Source organism: Saccoglossus kowalevskii, chromosome 4, assembly GCF_978046115.1.
Source record: "Saccoglossus kowalevskii chromosome 4, keSacKowa6.1, whole genome shotgun sequence".
Classification (NCBI taxonomy): Eukaryota; Metazoa; Hemichordata; class Enteropneusta; family Harrimaniidae; genus Saccoglossus; species Saccoglossus kowalevskii.
Genome location: NC_140644.1, coordinates 42,715,009 through 42,729,446, shown reverse-complemented (window position 1 = coordinate 42,729,446; position 14,438 = coordinate 42,715,009). Strand labels below are relative to the sequence as shown.

The following is a 14,438-nucleotide window of genomic DNA, read 5'->3' as shown; positions in this document are numbered from 1 at the left end:
TTTTACATATTTTTTAGTTAGTTCAGTTTACTTTCACCGGATTCTGAAAATTGCGCGGTGAATTTACTCGTTTCTCTTTTTTTTTTTTCTGATCTCACTTCCATAATTTTTGCAGACTCTAATATGCCAGAAAGTCAGAAAAAAAGACTAAGAACGTCCCGCCTCAGACGGAACGTAGGACTTGCTCTTCCTGCTTCACGCTAATGCCCGAGTGGAATCCTCATATGTGTTGTCACGCTTGCCTTAATTGTGTCACAGACTCCGGGGTCTGCCTTGAGGGGATTTGTGATTTATGGGACCATAAAATGTGGCTCATTTGTGAAGCGGCTTCGAAGGCTGAAGGCAAGCAATCTAAAGCTGGTAGAGGTCGCGTAAAGAAGGGAAAATCCCTTACTGTCGCTAGCGCTAGTATGTCTGATTCTATGAGTGAGAAATCTTTCCCTACTTTTGGTAGTCACCTAGAGGCTCATCTCCGGTCGACATCCGTGAATTTGGGAGAGTTGTCACGATCTGACTCTGCTCGAGGTGGGGGGGTCGACAATTGAGACATGACCGTCAGAACACTTTACAATTGAGGTAACGTAAATGGCGGTCAATAGCGCGGGAGCACCGATGGTGGATCTAAATTCTCCCAGAGTGGAGTTGGCTTCCCCACCGGATATTATCAAGCCTAATGAACATCGGTCAACTGCTTTTGCAGGGAGATCAGAGTTCCCAGTCATCACGGCAACAGACGTTGATAAACAGTGTGTTCCCTCTGGGGCGCCGACATCGGCACTGAGTCCCTCGGTTGAATCGACACGTCTTTTAGAGACCGAATCGGCTCAATCCACCGGTACTTTACCAATCACAGGGACAGGCTCAGTTGCCTTCCTGTACGGGTACTAGTCAAGGTGACAAACGACTCTCCCAGGGTGAAGAGATGGCTTGGTCAGTCAGGATGTGTAGTCTGGCTTCAAAAGTCTACTCCCTTCTGCAGTCTCGGGGTAGGATGCAGGAGGACCTGGTGGTCAGGTGTGTCCCTTTCTCCCAGTGATCCCTCCTTTAGAGGGTCAGTGGGGGGACAATTCACATCAGTCAGAAGAGGAGCGGCCACGATCCCTCTTTTAGAGGGTCAGTGGGGGACAATTCACATCAGTGGGAAGAGGAGTGGCCACCTCTTTTATAGAAGGGGGGCCTCTCCCCGGAACGAATCGCCTCACGCATCCTCTTCCGTATTCCCCATACCACCTCAGGCTCGGGCTGACCAGGCACTGTTTCCTGCGGCTTCCCAAGCCGCGCAGTGTGTTCCTTCTTATGACTCTGCAAGGGGAGGGGACTCCAGTGTTGCTACTCCTGTACAGGGTGGTACACAACCCTCTTTTGGGGGACAGCGACCACTTTCCTTACTTACTTATAAGGTCGCAGCTTGTGAACCATGCAGTGACGGCTGCGAGACTACTGTTTTGCACGGGCCGGTGGTAATCTCTCACCCCCCTTGTGACCCAGGCTATGGAGGGGGCTCAGAGGGCGATGGAGGGGGTTGGGAATTGGTACCCTTTGGGGAAAAAGGACAAACAGCTTGAACCTGAGTGGTCATGTCCAATGTCTTCCGTTGGGTCAATCAATACCCCATTGGCGCTACGCGAACCATTGATGGTTTCCCCAGAGTGGGACACTCGTGCGGTACCACAACCTTCTCCACGTGTTCCCCATCCTAATCTCAGTACCCATACATTTGTTAAGGTGGGTAGTACGGATCGGGAAGGCCACATTGTGTGGTCATTTGACCGACACCATAGTCTACTAGTGCATAGGGCTTTACAAGCGAAACCTAGACCCATCAATTTTTTAGAATGGGTTTCTCTAGCATTAGAGCGTCAGCTCACCTTGCTAAGTTCCGACCTGCCTTCTTGGCAGGAGCAGTTTTGGCTGAGCGTGAGGCAGTTCTGGATCTGTGCGCCTATCCTACTCCAGCAGGAGACGAGTTTGATCACCTGAGAGAAGGCCTTGGAGGCGTGACCGGCTATTTGGTGGCTGGTTAGTAGATGCGGTGAACGGTTTGGCAGTTGCGGAAGATCAGCATATCCAATTGAAGCAATCATCTCTGTTGGCTAAGGTAGCTAGTCCTGGTCAACAGGTCAGACCAAAACCGCAAGGCAGCCCTGGTAGTAAGTCTGCCGCTCAGAGCCTCAACCGGCGAGGATCAAAGCGCTCATGGTCTCATTCGAAGGGGCAGAAGAAGACTAGTAGCAGGAAGCGTCAACGAAAGACCAAGAAATGTGGCATTGGTGGTGGGCGTTCTGACACTTCTGGGGACCGGGGGGGGGGCAAAGTCTCTTTGAAGGTTTCTCCGGCTGTCTGGACATGGATGGTGGTACAACTTAGGGTCTCCTTCCCCGGGCTCAGTTCCTTCCCGTGGAATCGCGCCTTATGCAGCACATACCAGCCTGTCGCAGGAGGGTTTCCGATCCCTGGACGCTCGAAGTAGTGTCGCGTTGGGATCGGATTCCTCTTCGGTCTCCTCCTCCTCTGACTTTTCACCCGCCCCTCAGGTCTTTTGCCGAGGGACGGGGTCAAGGTGGAGACGATCCGACAGGAAGTAGCAAGCCTTCTGGAGAAAAGGGCGATACGTCTAGTGGGGAACCCCAGTGTATCACCTGAGTTCTATTCCCGCAAAGTCTATGAGTTTACTGCCCTTTGCTTTGGTCTGTGCGCAGCACCATATGTCTTCACCAGAGTGCTAAGACAGGTGACCCAGCTGCTACACCGATCATTGTCTATCTGAACCCATACCTCGACGACTGGTTAATATACAACCGAGACAGGGAGGTCTTAGTGGAGCTTGTGCAGTTGACGCAGATGCTCCTGCACGAGTTGGGCTTTTTAATAAATATTGCCAAGTCCAACCCATTACCATCTCACAGCCTAGATTTTCTGGGTATGCAGTTCGACACGGAGCAAGGGTGTGTTTGTCCCTCTCAGGAGCAATGCGGCTCGCTTGTAGAGCTCGCCAGCCAACTCCGGTCACCGGGATCGACGTCAATGCGCGAACTGATGCGGCTTATTGGCAAAATTGTCAGTTCGTCATCTGGTTCTGTTAGCAGATGCTTACTGGACTACATAGTCCACATGCGGGACTTGACAACTGTCGGATCAAGCGATGGCGGCCTTCTTTGGTGGCAGGACGCACAGAACTTGGAATCGGATGTACCCCTAGATCCAACAACTCCCTCGCTGACTTGCATTACAGATGCGTCGCTCCAGGAATGGGGTGGTCGTCTGATAGACCTTCAGGTCCAGGGGATGTGGCCGCCTGCGTATTGCGACCGACGCATCAATTGGTTGGAGTTCCAGACCGTCCTAATGTCTCTGAAACATTTCAGGAAGTCGCACACCACCACAGAGTCTTGCTTCGGACAGACAACAGCTCAGTAGTGTCGTACATCAACAAGGGTGGGACACATTCCCTCACGTTTACGAAGCTAGCGAAGGAGATTCTCCTTTGGTGCCTGGAGAACCGAGTTGAGCTATTGGCTCACCACCTTTTGGGGATATGCAACAGTGCTGCGGACGCCCTCTCGAGACATATTTGGTTCGAAAACACCGAGTGGCTGATCCCCCAATGGGTGCCAGATCGGCTTTTTCGTCTCTGGGACGGGCCCCGGATTGATCTGTTTGCCAATCACCAGAACGCCAAGCTCCTGACGTACGTCACTCCTCCTGGAGACGAGTGCATTTGCCACGGATGCTCTATCGATATCTTGGAGACACATAGACACTTACGCATTTCCACTCTTCCATATGGTGTACCATCTGTTGTAAAGTTACGACTTGAGCCCACCTGTATTCTGACGTTGGTGGCGCCAATTGGCTAGTGAAGATCTGGTTCCCACTGTTCCGGATCTGCTGTCCCAGCTGGATCGCATGATACCAATGAGCCCTGCACTATTCCATCTTCACGTGTGGAGGCTATCGATAAACTTGTGTAAGCACAAGGCTTTTCTGCAGAGTTGTCCAAGTTCCTCGCTTCGGCACAGTCAGACGGCACCAGACGGTTGTACAAATCCAGATGGAAACTGTACTCTGATTGGTGTGATGGAAGGGAGATTGATCATCTCAGTCCCTCTATTAGCGAGATAGCCAATTTTTTCCTTTATTTGTTTAATCAAGGGTAATCTATATCGACAATTCTTGGATATCGGTCAGTTTTATTCCCAGTTTTATCAGAATCTGCTGGACTGAAACTGGCTTTGAGCTCTATTATGATCAACTGTTTAAGTCTTTCCGCTCGAAGAAGCCATGCGCCAAGGGGCTCACCAATCCTTCTGACTGGGACTTGTTAGTTCTGTCGGCGTTACGACACCCCCCCCTTCAACCTATGGATAAGGCAGACATGAAGTATGTCACTATGAAAATAGTTTTTTTTCTTTTGGCTCTGGTGTCAGGTAGGCGGCGCTCGGAGATAGGGGCACTGTCCTTTAGAAGGGATGTGCCTTCTGAAGATTCGGCTGGGCTTTCTTGCCAAGAATGAAATCCCAGGGTGCGACCCTGAGCCGATCGTCATCCCATGCCTCACTAACATTGTAGGCAAGGAGGACTGTCAGGTGAGGATTCTATGCCTGGTTCGAGCTCTGAGCTGGTACTGCGATTGCACCAAGGTGTCTAGGGGCAGTGAGAAGCGCATGTTTGTCTGTAATGGGCCGGGCAAACGGAGGCACCCTGCTTCAAATATCACCATTTCGCGGTGGATTGTTGATACGGTCATGGAAGTGTTAACTGCTTCTTCATCGGTTCGTTCGGAGCGCTACCAGGTGAAGGCACACGAGGTGCGTGGGGTAGCTAACTCATTGGTTTTGATGTCTGGGGCCTCGCTCACGCAGATGCTTCGAGCAGGGTTCTGGAGATCTCAGCCGAATCTACCATCCGGGCGGGGGGTATTAATTTGGGTCGTGTCTGTGCATCTGTGTGTGCACATTTTTACGTTACCAGCTTTTTCTCACACATGTGTGATCCAATTCAGTTCAGAGTTGGTACAGAGACAGGAATTAATGGTGCTATGATGCACATCAAGTTATTTTTTCGATGCTTCAAAGTTTCACTGTGTTTTTCTTTGATTTTTAAAACTTTTCCTTCAAAACTGTTGGAAAATCCGACTTTTCCCGAAATTACCCGAGTTTAATCGGAGTTTTGATGACGCATACACAGTTCTCGTCTCGGTGGAAATCAGTCATTTATGTGTGAGGATATTGTATCCCGGAATTGTATCTTTATTTGCGCAACGCTTATATGGACAAAATTGTGTCTCGTCAATTTCAAAGACACTGTGCTTGTTATGGTATTTATACACTTTGTATTATCGTTTGTGTCTCGGGTTTGGTGATCGTGAGAAACTATTGCTAACCTGGCGAGAGCTTCGCCAGAAAAACTGCCTTTCTATTCTTGTGTGAACTGATTATGTATTGTGTAAATTGAAAGTTTATCTCATGATTTAAGAGGTTTGCAGTGCTCTCCCCCGGATTCAAATGTCGTGGCGGTGTCGGTGCAATGCTGCTCTGAGACGCTTGCCAGACTCTGCCTCGCTCAAAATCATTATCGCCATGCTTGATTTCCGCAACATTTACATTTGTTTATGATTTCCACAGCTATTGTTTAATGAGATGCATCCTCGCTGTTCATAAACAGCCATAAACAAGTTTAGTTGGGTCAGCATGTACTCATTGAAAGTGTTGGTTTATTTACGTAATCCACTGATCACGCAATAGGCGAAGTTAAAAATATGCCGCTTCTCAGGAGAGCTTGCCCACAACGCTAAATGTCCCGGTACGTTTATTTTTTCACCAGAACAATTCCACCCGGTACATTCTTATTTGGGACGATACGTTTATTTATTTTTCTAAATCGGGCCGATTAAAAAAAAATCATGCCTTTTTCCCCATGAGAAATGAAGCCAAAAGATCGCACTAAAACATCTTCCGTGTTGCTTTCACCATGAGGTCGCTGAACTGTTATATTTAAAGCTTTATGGTAATTTGAGCACATGGGCACCATCCAGCATTTTGATTGGTTGATTAGCGACTTGACCTATCTGGCAGGGATAACATGGCAGATATCGTCTTGCATCGAGCTTAACATGTAACCGAAAACATTTGCTTACGATAAAACTAAGTTGAATTTTACTTGCATTTCATAACAATTCAACGAATTTATTTTTTGTACGTTAATATAATCACTACTGAGTACTAATCAACAATTACAACACTACGAAAACAAGTAAGCTACCGTACCGTGATGATTTGCTACCAACAAAAAAATAATGCATACTAAATATAGTGAATATTTGTTGTTGTCATGTGAACAGGTTTTTTGATTGACTGTAATTTTCCATTTCATGACGCCTATTGTAGAACCAAATTAGGGCCTTTCACTCCTCTTTGACGCCTATTTAAACGATTATACGGCATCTTGTCGCCATCCACGAATGTCACACTAGACGAACTTGATCGATACTGCCGACCATTCCATGCATTTTTTATGGACGCATGACGGCACGCAAATTGAGAAAAGTATTGTCCTTGCAACAATTTCGCGCAATACGTTACCACTATACAGTTACTGGTTTTAATTTTTATTCAACATTAAAACAAACTACAGTGAGTTGTTCTATGGTCGTATAAAAATAAAATATAAACTACATTAAGATACTGTAACAGTAAAGTAAACCCAACTAAACAGAATGCTAAATAAAGCTAAATAATATTACTATCAGGGGTAATCTCTTCTCTCTGGGGTTCTCCACACGTGTCAGGGGGCAATCTCGTCTCGGATTTATATCTCGTCCCCTTGAGGTGCGGGATCGGGAAAGTCACTTAAGCTTTACAGTCAAATAAGACACACACAACGAAATACGTCTCAACTTTCGTCTTAGTCGATCACTCTATAAGACACAGCGCCCTGGGGAAAAATCCTCAAGACTATCGCAAGGCTGACCCAAGACTAGTCCAAGACTGGACTGCCTCAAGGCTCGCCCCAAGACTCTCCAAGACTGGACTGCGTCTGTCGTGCTGTACTCGCCAAGACCAACTCAAAATAACTTTATTCATTTTCAAAACTCTAACCAATTACAAAGCAGAAAAAAGACTCGGAGGCGTAACCTTCAATCATAAAGCCAATCACACTAAGTACTAAATACGTCATATATTTTGATTAATCGTTCACTACATTAATAACTACGGATACCAACTGTCAGAAATAGTAGTCCGAATAGCGACGGTTATCTCGTAATTAGTTCCAAATCACTGAGTCGCGTTCCGTCCAGGACCTTGCCTGCCTAAACGATGACAGATATAACACAGCCATTCGCTAATAATCAGCTAATTAAGTCGATTAACAGATACGCGAAAACAATTTCATCATGTTACAAACACGTATAGAATCACAATAAACTTGTACGATACAGTACAATACAATACTGTTGCTAAGGAGTGGAAAATCACATTCACATTAGAGTCGTAACTATGGAAAGAATATTTTTATATTTGGTGGAGCTGCTCATATATCATTTGCATATATTTGTGTATGTATTGTGCAGTTTCCCAGCCAGTCCGACTCGAGTAGTGATTGGTTTGCTATTCATTACATCTTGCAGCCTTTCAAACAGTATATTGCTAGACATGCATCAATTGTTGTCCATGTATAATCCTAATTGCTCAGTGTAAACTTCAATTTCTTTCTTGCTGGTTTAAATATATTAAGTAATATGTTTTCGTACTGAAAAGACAGTACACAAATATCTTTTTTAATTAAATTTAACAGCTAATGGGAGCACATATGCTACAACCTCTGCTTACTTTTGACTAAATGTTTTTTTGTTTTTTTTCAGGTGCAGAGCCAGAATTTTTTTCTCTGAAACCAAAGCCACTGAAACTGCATATATTACAAAAGCATACTATTCGCTGCATGTCTGACAATTGTATAAAGTTTTGCTGGTCGTCTTTTTTTTTCTTTGAGAAGTGCTGTCAACCAAAGCATAAATATGTGTTTCTCTGTACATAAAAGTTCAATTTCACACGATTTGTTAATATTAATGTATGATAAAAAAAACTTGATAATATTTTTCTGGATTCTTGCACTTTATTTGTATCATTGTCATATGAGAAATACTCTTGTCCTTATTTAGAGATATTGAAACTAATTCAGGGCCACAAACTACATGTAGATCTGTACATGAAGTACATGGGAAGTAAAGTTGTTGACACAGGTAATGTACACCAAGGATCATTGCAGTTTCTCAGTTCCTCATCTAGTGCTAGTACTTGTGTGACAAAGGTATCTTTGTCCTGTTACTGTTTAAAATATCAGAAGTTTTTCGCTGAAACAGTTCTGTGTAGGAATACAGTTGTCGAGGAAGTTTATCCAAACAGACACAACACTGACTCTTCAACATATTTGCAGATCTGATTTGCATACTTACATGTCATTTTACCTGTTGTACTTGTTTGTTGCTCTCCAGGATGGAGAGTACTATAAACTTGTTTGCCAATTTACATCCATGCCAAAAACTGGACAAGTTATATGTTGCAACTTTCAAATGACAACAAGTGAAGGCAGTGTCATTCATGACCTGTTTGATTGGATAAATTAGAGGCCATTTTTCCCTCAAAAATCTAAAAACAACAAGCTTTTTCTAGCTGTTACCAGCTTTTTTTTTAGATATCTGTCATCCAGTTTTGTTCAAAGTTGGTACGGGGACAGGTAATAATTGTTTACAAGTGCACATCGCATTGTATGTTTAACAAGTTATAAATTGTCTCAGAAAAGCCAAATGAATAAATTTTTACCCCACCCCCTAAAATTGTAACACATCAATTCTGAACATTTAATAACAGAATTTTAATACAGCTCACAATGAATTAATTCACTCTGACACAAACTAAGTTCAATATAAGTTTTTAAATTTGTTTCTGAGCGGGGGCTATGACATGACATGTCATGTCTTGTTAACTATTACCTGCGAGACCTCTAAGCGCTGCAGGACGGTCTTTACAGGTTGTGTCTAACGGTGACGGGTCAGACTGTGTTCGCAACCGAACCCTCGCAATATACTGTTTCGATGCATTAAAATTGTTGGGGGCTCTATTTATTGTTCACTTGACCGGCTTTAGTAGCCTTCCTAAATTGGGGGGTCCACCCTCGGGCACCCGGTCTCTGAAGAGTCACCTAACTGGTTTTATCCTGGGACTAGAGTCTTTGTTAGTCCCCGTTCGGACGGAGTCCGAAAACGGGGACTTGTGTTTTGCCCTGTGTGCGTCCGTCCGTCCGTCCGTCCGTCCGTGCGTCCGTGATCACCTGTATCTCGAACATGCATGGACCGATTATGTTCAAACTTCACTCACACATCACACATTATATGGGACATATGCACATGCATTTTTTTCATGATCCGATTAACGATAGCCGAATAGCGGCCATTTTAAGGCCGAAAATGCATCAAAATCGCACATTTTCACCATTCCGGACCCGGATCTCAGTTATGCATGGACGGATTTCGTTCAAATTTGGTACATACATTAAACATAATAGGACCTTGATGCACGTCATTTTTTTTTTCGGATCAAGTTCGAAATGGCCGACTGGCGGCCATTTTGTTTTAAAGAATTCAGTTCTGGATCCGTATCCGAGACATGTCTGGATTGATCAAGTTCAAACTTCACACACACAAAGTACATCATGTCACAAATATGTATGTGCATTTGTTTCATGATCCCATTAACGATAGCCAAATGGGGGCCGCTTTAAGGCCGAAAATGCATTGAAATCGCACATTTTCACCATTCCGAACCCGGATCTCAGTTATGCATGGACGGATTTCGTTCAAATTTGGTACTTACATTAAACATAATAGGACCTTGATGCACGTCATATTTTTTCCGGATCAAGTTCGAAATGGCCGATTGGCGGCCATTTTCTTAAAGAATTCAGTTCTGGATCCGTATCCAAGACATGTCTGGATTGATCAAGTTCAAACTTCACACACACATGGTGCATCATGTCACAAATAGATATGTGTATTTGTTTCAAGATCCGCTTAACAATAGCTGAATGATGGCCATTTTAAGACCGAAAATGCATTAAAATCACGTATTTTCACAATTCCGGAACCAGATCTCAGTCATGCATGGATGGATTTTGTTCAGATTTAGTACAATGTGTTGTACATATGCAGGTGCATTTCGGTCATGATCTGCTTTGAATGTATATGTCACTCAAATATGAACGGAACGGGGACGTGTCATTGACAATGACTTGTTGGTGAGTAGCTTTAGATTTCTCAGTTTGGGTTTTTTGACCTTCCTTTTTGGGGTCGAAAAATATACATTTTTTTATATTGCTTTTGTGCCAGGCGACAGTTCTGGACATTGAGTGTCACTGTTCTGTATGTGCAAGTGCTAGTGACGACACACAGTGCACATATACATTTCAGCCGGCGGAATTTCCCCACCCCGGGTGAGCGTGCTACTCTGCCTACGAGTAATAAATGGAATTTATTATTTCCACAGACTTTCTGATAGGTGATGTAGTAAACTACTGTAAAGGGGTTAATTGTTCACTTGGTTTTAATTTTGCTTATTCTGCTGACTGGAAAATGCGCTAAATTAAAACCCATTGAATTTGTAAAATTTAGCATAGAACACATTATCTAAATGATAAAACCGTGAATTTAAAACCGACTGAATATGCCTGAAATGGTAAATCAGCGAAATTTAAACCCAGCGAAAATTAGTAATTTTACAGTATTAGGGTTGTACAAACCCGTTTGTTTACCTAATCATACCTCTTATGTGTGACCACCCCGTGCGCGCGGGGTGGCCCTTTAAGAGAGGCCTTTTTTCTATAGGGAATCCTACCCTAAGGTGTTCTTTGTAAACAGGGTATATTCCCTAATAGTTTCCGATTGGGGCTGTAATCTGTAGTTAAGCCTACAAGTAATAAATGGAATTTATTATTTTCACGGACTTTCTGGTAGGTATGAATTGATAAACAAACGGGTATGTACAACCCTAATATCTCACCAGCTTCTTTGACTTACACAAACCACAGTCCCTGAGGGAGGGACTGTGCACAAACGCACACACAAGTGCCATTTCTGTATATTGAATACGTTCACACAAAAAAAGAAACACCGGATTGGAAAGTTTAAATCATGTTTGTATTAACACAACAAGAAAGCAACAGTCTCACAGAGAATACATGTTTATCAATCATCAAACTGAACATTCAATGTTACCGTATATACATGAAGCGGACTGCGGCGGTTACGTGGCTAAGACTGGAGACATGTCACGTGACAGTACTATTACGCTCGTCTACTACACGTTCAAGTATCCAACATTCCGATAATTTCTAGTACTGTCATTATACATATCCCTGTACAGTATTTTTTGAACAATGTCTCAAACTTCCGAAAGATAATTCGAATAAGTTGGGGGTGAATATGAATTGAATATTCATATGATCAGCTAAACAGTTCACGACCACGATTATGTCGATCACATGTTATTAACGAAAACGACGTCTCCGGTCATGAGCAGAGTTTGCTGCGTCATGGAAAAATGTTAAAAAAGAATCCGTGTCGGGGGAACTCTTAACGATGTTTGCATGAAAAATCCCATGTTCAAGTAACTAGCTAAACGAGCAAGTTCGGGTTGTTGCGTATCTTATCAATAGGGTAGCTGAATACCGATTAATCCATAAATATGATTCAGTAAGAGTCAATTTACTGCGGTCCTTCAATATAGCCTTGAGTGAAGATTAAATTTGCCTCTGAAAATCTTTCTAACGCTGGTCTTGTCACCCGTTTCCATGTTTATTTTTCAGGATGTCGACATTTTACAATGTTGAACACTACGATAAAGACTTTCCGTTTTCGACATTGTGAAATTCTTTCGTTTTTTGGGAGAAAAAAAACCCTGAAAAACTGATTTTGACAAGATACTTTAGAAATTTATATTAAGAACAATTCATAACGAAATGTGTTCTCCATGCACCCATAAATAATTTTTATAATTACTGCTTACACTAGAAAAAAAAATAATTTGCTATATTCTCTATATTTGTGCCTTTTATTTGTCTTGAATTATGACTGGGAGAAGTTGGATGAAATTACAAACTATGTAGTGTCTTCGACAACTCATGTATGAACAATAACTTTAATAAATATGATTTATTACCAGTATTTTTCTGCATAAAAACAAGAAAATTTCACAATGTCGAAAACGGAAAGTCTTTATCGTAGTGTTGTTGGTAATAGTTAAAAATGATACATCATCCACGTGAATCTGCTCATATTTTCAACAGCTTTATATAATATCTAACTTCGCAATCGCTATCGAATTCACTAATTCGAGATCGTGTAAGTCGCTTTCCAACATGCACATATTCGTCCTTTGCTGCTAACTTTTATTGCACTCTTGTTTGTAATATTTATGTGTTTTTGTTTTTTTGTCTTTCTAAACATCAAGTTTCTTTTGATTGACATTCAACGAGATCGTTTAAATTTTGAATTTGATGGCTGGTTTGAATTTATCCACTTTTACAGTGATCATTGTTGCGTTCGAGTTGAGTTACTAGTAATTACAAGCCTGATTTACATTTTTCTTGCCGTGTTTTTTTCTAGTAAAATGGTATTAAATATAAGTGCGCGTGGCCTTTGATTGAGTTTATTTTGTTTTTGTATTTTCGAAATCTATCACTGGCAGCGTTTGTTTTGTCGTGTCTCACAACTGAAAGTCCAAGCTGACTTTGTTTTGGCTGTAATATACGTGTAAGACCCTTGTTTCGCTGATTACAGATTTCTGATTATCTGTAATTAGCGAAACTAGCCATTTACTAATTAAAATCTCGTTATTTTGGACAAACATTTTATGTAGTTATATACACTACTGAAAGGTGAATATACTGGCCAAGTTTTGACAGACAGTTGTGAATATTGTAAATGAAGGACCCCTGTTTCGCTGATTACAGATTTCCGATTATCTGTAATTAGCGAAACCAGTCATAGGGTTCAAACTGCGTCGATATTTAATTAAAATATGGTTGCGTCAGTTTTAACAAACGTCCTGCTCATGTGAATCCAGTTTGGATTCTTTAACTTAAGGTAGAGATGCAGTTTACCTGACAGGTATTTTAATTAGTTAATTAGGAAACCAATATGATCTCCCTTGTCCACAAAACTATATATTTTCGGAAAGCTTATTGTATGAATTTTGCATTTTGTTAGTATTTTTTTTATGAACAATGTAGTTTGAAATGTGCAGAAAATCGTGCTTTTTTGGTCATAAGTGATTAAAAAAAATAACTTCTAAACCATGCTTCTATTTCCTGTCAAAATTAGTTTATGGGTACATCTGTTTACTATGAAGAAAGTGCCGTCTTGAAAACTGTCTACCAGTTGCCGATTTTGCAGGACAGCAGTTCAAATTTCACTACTTCAAGTTTATGCATAAATTAACATCCAGGCTAGTTGTCTGTACGATTGTTGTAACACTGTTCAACAAAAAACAATGCCCCGACGGAGCTATTTTTTTTAAAGTTCTGGGATGTGTACTAAAAAACAGCTGAGATAATTGCTAATTTGCATAACGATTCACTCAGTAAGAAGTTTGCTAATGCTCAGTTTCAAATTTAAACGTTTTATCATTTTGTTAACAGTAAAATACATGTATAGTGCATAATGTGGGATCCCGTTATTTCTTGTTTTCACCATGTTTCTTTTTTATTATTTATGTACAGCCTTGCTAAATCTTGCTAAGCATTCAAAAGAGAATGTTTGCACCTGTTATCTATATTTTAAAATCGTTTTTTGAGTATGTTCCACTATTCACAATTCTACAAAATGTTAACAGTCTATAGCCAAGACTGTTTGGATATTAAAGCAAAAAAAAATTCACTCCCAAGTGCCCACAAACCTGCATCTCTATCTTAAGTTCTGAAACGAAATTGTATCAACTTCATGTTAAACTGGGCGTAGCTTTCATTACATCGCCATCATTTCATTGTTTGGCCCCAACTTACTTTTGAAAGTGAGCGCACTCAAGCATTCCATTGTTTGGCCCCAGCTTACTTTTGAAAGTGAGCGTACGGTCCGTCGTATACTCGTATCTTCGTGAAAACTGAAATGCTCAGTTACGGCGCTTAACTACCAAATAGAGACTCATTTACATACCTCACATTTCGTGTCATTACATTTGCTATTTTCAGGCAATTGGATTTTCATTCATTGGGGTGTCACATGACGTGATTGGTCTTTTTCCGACGTCTTTAACATACATGAATAATTCATCAGGTAGAGAAAACACACGAATTTCGGCATTTAAAGTTATTAGTACTGGCAAAAACATGTTCTGTTTTAGTTTAAATGCTTAATAAATGTTGCAAATGTAAAAAATATATAGGTCAGT

The 14,438-nt window shown here is 41.9% G+C and overlaps 1 protein-coding gene across 1 annotated transcript in view; it reads left to right on the top strand.

The window, feature by feature from the left end:
- LOC100376958 (mitochondrial disaggregase-like) overlaps positions 1-8,092 on the top strand; it is a 42,336-nt gene extending 34,244 nt beyond the window's left edge. The window contains exon 14 of the mRNA XM_085498636.1: positions 7,862-8,092. Within this exon, the coding sequence (XP_085354762.1) occupies positions 7,862-8,034 (173 nt within the window). The 3' untranslated portion in view covers positions 8,035-8,092. The remainder of the gene's footprint in view (positions 1-7,861) is intronic.
- The last annotated feature ends 6,346 nt before the right edge of the window (positions 8,093-14,438 follow it).